The sequence below is a fragment of the Silene latifolia genome, chromosome Y, assembly GCF_048544455.1.
Source record: "Silene latifolia isolate original U9 population chromosome Y, ASM4854445v1, whole genome shotgun sequence".
In the NCBI taxonomy this organism is placed as follows: Eukaryota; Viridiplantae; Streptophyta; class Magnoliopsida; order Caryophyllales; family Caryophyllaceae; genus Silene; species Silene latifolia.
In genome coordinates, this window is record NC_133538.1 from 332654417 (window position 1) to 332664161 (window position 9745).

Below are 9745 nucleotides of genomic sequence, written 5' to 3' on the forward strand. Positions count from 1 at the left end.
GCTTGGGTCTATTCCTATCATATCATAATGTGACAAAGCAAAACAATCCATGTTAGTTCTCAATAACCGCGAGTTCCTCGCGAATGTTATCTGTACATTCAGATCCAATGAGCACGGTTCGTTCTGGATGCAGCGCGTCCAGGATGACTTCGTCAAATTCTGCCTGCTAGGGCTCAATGTACTCGTCTTGGATGCGCTGGCTCTGTAATTGTTATGCAGGCGTGCTGGTTGTTGACTTCAGAGCCACTTTATAGCAATCCTTAGCTTCTTCCTGGTACCCACATATCTCTTGCACCCCCAAGGCGTTGGGAACTTCAAACACTGATGGTATGTTGAGGGAATTGCTTTCATCTCGTGGATCCAGGGCCTGCCAAGGATCACATTGTAAGTAGAGGGTCCGTCAATAACAAGATACCTTACCTGCTTGTTTACACCTCCGGCATAGGTTGGGATGAAGATTTCTCTTAGGGAATGCTTTGTTTCGCCACTAAAACCAACCAAGGGGACTGCCTTCTTTGGTAGATCTTTCTCAGTGAATCCCATGCCTTTGATTGTCTCTAACATGATCAAGTTAACGGGGCTTTCGATACCCACCAAGATCTTTCTCACCTCGCAATTTCCTATGGGGAGCGTGATGATTAGACCATTGTGGTGCTGTTCTGGAGTAGACCCTGCATCTGTTTCGTTAAAGGTGACTGATGGCATATTCTGGCGGTTGATCCTGCAAGATTTTTCTAGTCTGTCTCCCTTAGTTCTGGTTACGTGCCTCTTTGCTGCCGGATATGTCGGTCCGCAAGCTCCGATCCACCTGTAATAACATTTACAGTTCTAGTGCATTGAGGAGGAGGAGATGGCAGAACCTGCTCTGCTGAGTTCACTCTGGTTGTGCCTCTGGGTAGGAGGTGATCCAGGTTTCCTTGATCATAATGGAACTTGACTTCCTTTCTGAGGGAATGGCATTCGTCGGTGTCATGGGTGTTGCTGCCGTGGAACTCACACTTCTTGCATGTATCCTTTCTGCTGCTGGAGTATCTTTCTGCTGGAGGTTTTGGCCATCTGACTCTACGTCCCAACTCCTTTAAGGCTTTAAATAACCTTGCGAGATTACTGGTAAAACCATACTCACTTACCTTCAGAGGCAGATCAGCTTCGCTCTTTTCTTCATAACTTCCAGAAACTTTGTTCACGCTCCTGCTGTAGGGTTTGGGGCTTTCACCCCTCTTCTCTACTGGAGCATTTTTGGATACTGGGTCTGAATCATAGACGCCTCTGATGGGTGCATAGTCTTCCTCCAATCTTATGACAGCAATTGCCTTTGACTGTACTTCCTCAAAGGTGGTGCAAGGGTGCTTCGTCAGGTCCTTGTAAAGATCTGAATCTTGGTGCAGTCCTCGGCGGAAGGCTTGTATAGCAGTTGTTATATCATATCTCGGGATAGCCACCTTCTCTTTGTTGAACCTATTCAAGTAATCACGGGTGGACTCCTCGAATCCTTACACTATCCGGTAGAGGTCACTAGTCTGCTTCTCCGGCTTTCTGCTGCTGGCAAACTGCTGGTTGAATGCATTGACTAGTTCGGCAAAGTTGGCTATGCTCTTGTTGGGCAGGCCGACGAACCACTGCAGAGCTGCTCCAGACAAGGTTGACCCAAATCCTTTACACATACAAGCTTCCTTTAAGGATCCAGTTGCTGTTATCACCATCATTTTCTACTTGTAGTGGTTAATATGATCGAGTGGGTCCATGGTTCCGTCGTAGAGCATTATGGATGGCGGCACACATCCCTTAGGAACACCGACTAAGGCTATGTCGTCCACAAAAGATGAGTCTGTGTAGTTGTCTCGGGCTGCTTTCTCCAACGGACGGGCTACGCCTGGTATCTTGTACATCAGCTCCTGGTACTGCTGCTCCAGCGAGTTACCTGCTCCCGCAAGAGGGTTAGAAACAGGAGGGAAGGAACCAACAGGTGTACCTCCTAGCGAGGGCACTCTAGAAAATTGGCCTGATGCTGGTTGACTGGTTACTAAGGTGGCACTGATTATGGATCCAGGCTGCCATCCTGGTGTCTGTTGTAGTCCTCCGATCCAGGCTCCACTGGTGAACTGGCCGCAGGATGGGGCTGCTGCATTGATGATAGGTCAAGATTGTCATCCTGACGTCTGGTGTGCGGGGGTACCTGAAAAAGGTGGAAGATCAGATCTTGACGGGGTGTTAAACAAGGCATTACCTGATGTGTGCTGCATGCTGGATGAGTTGTCAATGACAAGCATCCTAATCCTCTGAGCTCAATTGGTCCACTAGGTGCTACTCCTGCAAGATCCAGTCTAGTGACTTGTTCTGGCGGAATTGGGCAGCCCGATCCTCCACCGCTGGTTCGATTTTGGACCTCTGGTGCTGATGTTGGTTTGGTCTGGACTGCTATCACGATCTGAGCAAGCAGGTTCTAGTTGTCATTCCTCAAATTCTCAACGGCCTGACGCGGAGTGTCCATCCCGTGAATCATCACCTGCATCGGATCAAGTGCTGGTGATCCTATGCTTCTGAGAACTTCTGCACCTGATCCCTCCTGGGTCGGGCTTCTGGATGCAACTTCACCTCTACTGGGGCTGCTTTCCCTACTGGATCTGGATTGGCTGGATGCGTGTGCTGCCTTGGGTATCTGCGGTGGCTTCTGAGGCTGGGGTATGGCTCTGGTCCACATGCTGACGGGGATCATCTGACTGGACGTCGGGGATGCACTGACTGATCCTGCGGATGCAGAAGTAGGTCCTGAAGGAAAAGTAGATCTATATACTCAACATATTCATATATGCTTTAATTTAATTTGTCATAAAATTAACAAGTGATCTTATACATGCAAACAATATAAAATATAGAGAAGAAACCATCATCTTACATTGTGATTTTCGGATTTATGGGCACAAGTGAGTTCACCTACTCACTTGTTCTTGAGCTCTCCAAATGGAAGAACAAGGATTCAAGTATAGAATCCCTCCCAAAAGCATATACCCAAGGAAATCTCTTAATAACTAATATTATTTAGATCTAGTAATAATATTAGTTTTACTATAAAATTGACACAAATAAATTGCATTTTACTCTTGAAAATCTCGGTCAAGAGGGAGTATATGTGAGTTTATTTCTCTAGAATTATCATAAATTGTAGAGAGTTTTTATTGCATTTTCTTACTCTAGAAAATTAGATGAGAAGAATGAATAATAATGTAAAAGAGAAAAGCTCTTCTCTCTTTCTTGTGGGTGGCCGAAAAAAAAGAGCATTGGGTAGTATGCCCAATGCCTTTTGTTTTTGCTCTTCTCAAAAGCTTAGGCTTGCAAGGCTAGTAGGTAGTCTTTAATAATTATGTTTTCCACTAATATGAAAACACAATATTAACCCAACACTCCCTCTAATTTCGGCACTTTCATAATAAAATGGATGGTCCATTTTATTTTGTCATTTGTCAATTTTGTCACATGTAACATGTTACATGACATGTCACAATGTAATGTATTTTTAACATATTAAAAATCAACATACTCATAAAATATGTCATTTACAAAATTGACTAGTAATTCGTAATTACTCGTGCCAAAATGTTTCCAAATTATAAATTACAACATTCTGTATTTATAATAATTTATTCATTCCGTTTCAATTGTTTCTGTAAACAATGATTTCATCTAAATAATAAAACAATTCGATTACTTAGACCGTGTCTCATTTAATCATATTTACAATAAGATACGTAAATTATACTCACAAAATCATCCGTCAATTTTAAGCAATTTAATTAACTCGTATCGGTATACGATTAATTAAATAATCAATTAAGAGTATTTCCCTATAGGTATGACCTAAGGGGATCAACTGATCACCACCGTCGCACGACAGTAATGTCAAACTCTAGTCAGCCAATCATTACCGATATGTGTGGACCAGTTGACTGTAAAATATTACATCCCACATGTATTCTTAAAATGAGATTTAATAATGATATTTAAATCATGTAATCGCACTATTGTTGAGGACACATTTTCCCACAATCTCCCACTTGTCCTCGACAAGTGTGCGTCACCAATTCTCTTGTCCTATTACTATCTCCCACTCAATGTAAGGTGTCTTTCAGGTCGTACTTGCAAGTGATCATATCGAGAGTGGTTTCCTCGATCGGAGAATAACTGATTGACCGGATTTATCTATCATAGATACCTTCCGAGCATGGCCACGCATTTCCAATTCATTACTCCTCGAGTGGCCCCGAGATATTGTTTTAACCCTGACAAGGGGGTGGACAATTCCTATCGCACTTATTCCCTTCGACTAGCCACGACCATCATAACCCAAAATATGCCCATTTGACCCCATTTACGAAGGTCGTAGTAACACAAATCAAAGTTAATCTGAAATCGTGCCATCTTAGGCGAAACAGTCTTTAGTCAAAAGAATCGACTCATTAGAATACTATAGCAGCTCTCGCCACGACCAGGCTATATAAATTTGCCAGAACTCTATAAGCGGTCATAAGGCCCGACAAAGTGTTCCTAACGGTCTGCCTATGTGATCGACTAGTCATCTCACATGACTGTATGGCACTTGAACTTGCCATCAATCGCATCACACTCTAGTCACTTCGAGACGTCACCTCATACAAGTGACTATGGGCGAATACAATGCTAATCCGTGTTCACTTTAACGGGGTTCAATTGTCTTTACAACCCGTTTGGATGTAACAAAGTATAATAAAAGAGTTTTAAAGTAAAACTCGAACGACAAATGCGATTATCACATATGAATAGTCAATACCTGATTACTATTTCATGTTCTATAATCTAATTTGATCTTGTACGTAGTTGTTCATTTCAATTCAATTGAAATGACATGACATGACTCATCATGTTTAGCCTTTGAGAAGGCTTTGGTTAGTAGGTTTTATCAATTTCTTGTACCTTACTCAACCTTACTACATACTCGTTTTCCTTTGTAATGTATACATTTGCATCACAAAACTTTCTGAGTACGTGTCGAGATCCAATCAAGACATAGGTCCTCTAGCCTAAGAATAGCTCCCATCTGTTTTCACAAGTTAATGCGGGACCCATCCCTCTTACACATCTCATGATCGCAAGTGTGCTTAATTTCCGTTATAAATATCTCTCATTGTTCTTTATTTCCTAGAACGATTCTAGAAAATCTACTTCTTAATTAACATAGCCACAATGGTATCTTAACCATCTTAATGTGTTTTGATTATGGTTTTGTCGGAAACCATGCGCAATCTCAATTGTCAATTGTCACTTGTGTAACACCCTTACACAATATTGCATCATAAACACTTTGCTTTATAGCCTTAATGCTTCTGTAAGCACTTAAGGGTAATCTTTATGGCTTACTTGGTAAAGATTAATTAAATTCGATTTTGAAAACAATTCATCATACTCAAAGTATATGAAGTGTTATACATCTTTACTCATTTAATTGATCCGCAAAATGAAGCAAATGGAATCAATCAAATATGTTCAATTAATTGAACTAGTCATGAATCTTATCAACGTAAGACTTCTTATTGATGCTAATATCATGTGGATTTATCTTCATAAAACCGGATATTCAAGATGTATTATAATACTCCAAAAGTCTTAAATCATTCTCAATGATCAATATGTCATCCACATATCGGACTAATTAAAATTTCGTAACTCCCACTAAACTCCATGTATAAACACAACTTCTCGACTTATCGAGAAATGTTTTACCACATGATCAAAATGTTGATTCTATCTCATTGATGTCCTACTTAAGACCCTCTCTTAAGTTGCACATTATCTTAGGATTGCAAGAATCTATAAAACTCAAGACATGTATTGAATACATTCCTTCTAATTGAAGAAGTGGGTTTTAGATTCACTCGCTATGTATTTCATAATAATGAAACACAATCCCTAAGAAGATCCAAATAGACTTATGCATTTCAACTGGTGCAAAACCCTTTGCAACCAATCTTGCTTTGAAATATCTCTTTATTAGTGCAAAACCCTTTGTCACTAATCAAGCCCTTTTGTTTCGGATTTTCATGGCTCTAAGCCTTGTATTGAGTTGTGACTTAAACACTCTTATGTAAGTCATATGTTCATTACTTTCTAGAAGTAATCAACTTGAATCAAACAATTTCTTTTGTAAGTTATAAGCTCTTTACTTTCTTAAAAGTAGCATGAATTCATCATTTTTAACAAGTGACGAATTTAACCTCGTAGGTTTTGAAGAAACAATGTCTTACACAAAACGTCTCATGTAGCCAAGAAAGACCAGTTTCTTGCGACATAACATTCTCTGTGGCTCTTGAATAATTTCTCCCACTCTGTCTTCTAGAAATAAACTTGTATTTTAGAAAGACGGCTTCATGAGCCGCAAACCTGTCGTGCTCGTGATAATTGAAAAGGGAAAAATGAGCATTTGTTTCTTGTGAAAACTTACAAACATGGTACCCTTACCATTTCATATCTCATATGACTTGATTTAGTGGAAAAATAATTTAGACAAAAATGATAAATTCCCCAAAAGGATCAAGTAACTCAAAGTAACTTGATTGAAGTCCAAACCATATCGAATAGCGTTTGAATTCTTATCCAACCATACATTATTCCATAATGCGTGCTAAGAGAGATTAATTTGTGATACTATATCACAATTCATTTGGCTTATATCAAAGTCTTCACTTTGATAATCCCATCACGACTAAATCGTAATTCCTTGAACTCTTTGAAATTCTTCAAAGATTTCTCTATTTACCTTATTAAGTGAACATATTAGTCAACTTAACTCGTTGGTAAAGATAATGATCAACCTATTTTGGATCGATGATTTACAACCTCGATCTTCTTTTCAACCAAAAAGGCACGAGACATCTTGCTTTGAATACAAGATACGCATATACCATTAACAATCTAATGGTTTCAAGAGTACTCGATAACTCTTTGCGTTCATCATTCCAAAATTTAAGGTTTAATCTTGGGTAACCAATTTGAGTCTTACATCATCTACATGATATATCTTTCTAGTTTACTTTAGAATATAATCACCTTGATAATGAGCTAGCCATACATCAAATCGTGGTGTATAGGGTCACAAAAGTGAAACCTCTTTTGTATCTTAACAAGTTTATATTCTTATTTAGAGTTTATGCACTTAATAGTCACAATTAAGTACAATTTTAAATCCAAAAACTAGATTGAGTACACAATTACTCTATCTCTCGACATTATCGTTGCTAGTCGTCATATTCTAATCATCCTATGTATCAAGTACAATGATGAAAACCTCCACTGGTTTCTAATATTGACGAAGTGGTACTAGCAAAAATTATGTTTAATCAAATAAACATTTAAAGAAGAAGGTCCCATTAGATGTCCCACAACTAACTTGTTGATTCTTCAATAATTTGGGGTAGTTTCCTTTCTTGTGTCCAACATTTAAGACAATGGAAACTTTAGGATTGATAGGTTTAGTATCGTTATTTCTCAATAACTTTACTTTTAACATTACCTTGTATCAATTCCATTATAATTTTTACTTCTCGAACCTCGTCCTCATCTTAACGGTTTAAGAGAATGCTCCCACTCATTTCAATGAGTCTTTGCTTTGAGAAGCAAAATTGAATTCATGAAGATTACTCTTCATTTGTTCGTTTTAGTCTTAAAACTTTCATTGAAGTGGTTGCGTTATTTTGGTCAATTACGAATTCTGAAAATCTAATCACCAAAACAATTTATCGCTTCAAGGTACTTAATTCAATTAAGTATATGAAGCATAATCCATTGTAAGTAGAAGTGTTAGTCAAGAATCAAAAACCTGTTTGATAATGAATAACTTTAATCTATACTCTTTACAAGAGATCCTTAGCAATGGTTCGTTTGAGGTTTTAGAAGCAAATTCAAATTTTGTCTTTAGTTACGATGTTTTAATGGAGATTTGTATCAAAATCGAAATGATATCGTATATGAATTGTGGTAAAGAAATAGAACAATATAAAAACGGAATAGTGGAAAACTTAACATTTATCGTTTTATTAATACTTGTAAATAACAAGTAAAGCATTTACATAGTGACCTCTACCCAACTATGATAAATGATTCCAAGACCCAAATTCATATCAACTTAGGCACGGGGTAGCCGATGAAACCTTTATCAATATAACTTGGTGGATTAACCTTTTAATCGATTCTACTTTTAGAACTCTTGGTCGATAAAATTACTCTAATGTTTATCTATAGCCCAAAACACATCAACAAGGGCACGGGGTAGCCGATGAAACCCTTATCAATTACTTTTGTTGAGTTCAATCCAAATTTCGAATAAATGTGTCCATTATCCAAACCCATATTAACTTAGGCACGGGGTAGCCGATGAAACCCTCATCAACATGAATTCGGTGGATTAGACATTTATCACCCACTTCCCCTACGTAACAAGGTTTGTACCCCGGGGTAGCCGAGTGCACTCCCTCGCGAAATAGGTTTTCATAGTTTCTACTATTTGGTAAGGCTATGTCTCAATTAATTGTTTTAGCGAGAGGTCATGTCAATTTATTATCTATCACGTTTTAAGTGAACTAAAGCGGTGAACTACGATAATTTTAATTGACACGGTCGATAAACTCGATAAAAGAAGATGCATGTTTTAGTTATGGCGATTTAGCGATGCATGTGACATAAAATAAAATGCAAGCATAAAAATAAATAAATAAATCCTAGTATGGCATTTCCTAAAATAGAAAAACTATTTAACTATTACATATTCGGAAACCAACTCCATTGGTCCCTTGAACTTCGGTTGTGGCACGCATCTCGAGGTAACACCGTCTTTATGTATCGCCATTCATGAAGAAATCCGTCTTTGGGAACTCCGGAATGAATAAAATTACATAATAAATTACATAATTTCCTATTATACATTTGTAACTAAAATAAAATAAATCTATTAAATTACAAAACGGTGATACGAGATCACAATAAAATTACAACCGAATCGATATTCCCATACATATCGGGAAATACCAATTAAATCTAAGGCCATACTAAGTAAAATTACATAATTCAAAAATTATATAAATTAAAATTATGACAATCATAAAGAAAATGCAGCATTATAATATGTATGAACATGCTCAATTTTATGCTAAATCGCCTTTAATTAGCCAATATCGTATATTACTCTGTTTTTACGGATTTGCGTGATTCCAACATTTTATAATCACAAAATTACATAAATTCATATTTATGCATAAGTTAATTACCCTAAACTCTTAGGACTCAAAATTTAGTCTTCACTAATAATTTGACCATAATTAACTTATATTTATAAAATTGTTTATTAATGGACTAAAATTACAAAAATAAGCTATAAACATCAAATAAATCACAAAATTTCAAATAAATTTGAAATTTGAAATTTAAACTCATGAACATTCTGGAAAAATACCATGACTCTCATAATGTTCAAAAACTTAGGTTAAAAATTTCGAAATTTTTCCGGAAAAACAATGTTGCGGTTTATCGGTTTTGACAAAAATAATCATAAAAATATGGGAAAAATTATATTCATTAACTTTTCAATTTTAGATCTGAAAAAGACAATAAAAATCAACATTAGACGTTTTTCCTAAGTCATAGATTATGTTTTATTATTTTTTCACTAATAATGTCACTATTTATGCTATTTTTCTTCAAAAATCCATAAATCATGCAAAAA

At 37.1% G+C, this 9745-nt stretch overlaps 2 protein-coding genes across 2 annotated transcripts; both read right to left on the bottom strand.

Moving 5' to 3' along the window:
* Positions 1 to 211: 211 nt before the first annotated feature.
* Positions 212 to 705, bottom strand: LOC141631417 (uncharacterized). Its single transcript, XM_074444090.1, has 2 exons — positions 421 to 705; positions 212 to 367 (listed from the first exon to the last, which is right to left on the bottom strand). Exons 1-2 carry the CDS (start codon positions 703 to 705, stop codon positions 212 to 214), a joined length of 441 nt encoding a protein of 146 aa, XP_074300191.1.
* A 53-nt stretch (positions 706 to 758) lies between these two features.
* On the bottom strand, positions 759 to 1703 carry LOC141631418 (uncharacterized). The gene is made up of 2 exons (XM_074444091.1): positions 1552 to 1703; positions 759 to 1458 (listed from the first exon to the last, which is right to left on the bottom strand). Exons 1-2 carry the CDS (start codon positions 1701 to 1703, stop codon positions 759 to 761), a joined length of 852 nt encoding a protein of 283 aa, XP_074300192.1.
* Between the last annotated feature and the right edge of the window lie 8042 nt (positions 1704 to 9745).

Excerpts from the sequence above, each read along its gene's own strand:
- LOC141631417 (XM_074444090.1), bottom strand. The coding sequence starts at position 705 with ATGCCATCAGTCACCTTTAACGAAACAGATGCAGGGTCTACTCCAGAA. Across the intron at positions 368-420 it reads CCGGAGGTGTAAACAAGCAG|GCCCTGGATCCACGAGATGA; the intron begins GTAAGGTATCTT and ends GATCCTTGGCAG.
- LOC141631418 (XM_074444091.1), bottom strand. The coding sequence starts at position 1,703 with ATGGTGATAACAGCAACTGGATCCTTAAAGGAAGCTTGTATGTGTAAA. Across the intron at positions 1,459-1,551 it reads GTCAATGCATTCAACCAGCA|GTTCAACAAAGAGAAGGTGG; the intron begins GTTTGCCAGCAG and ends TTACTTGAATAG.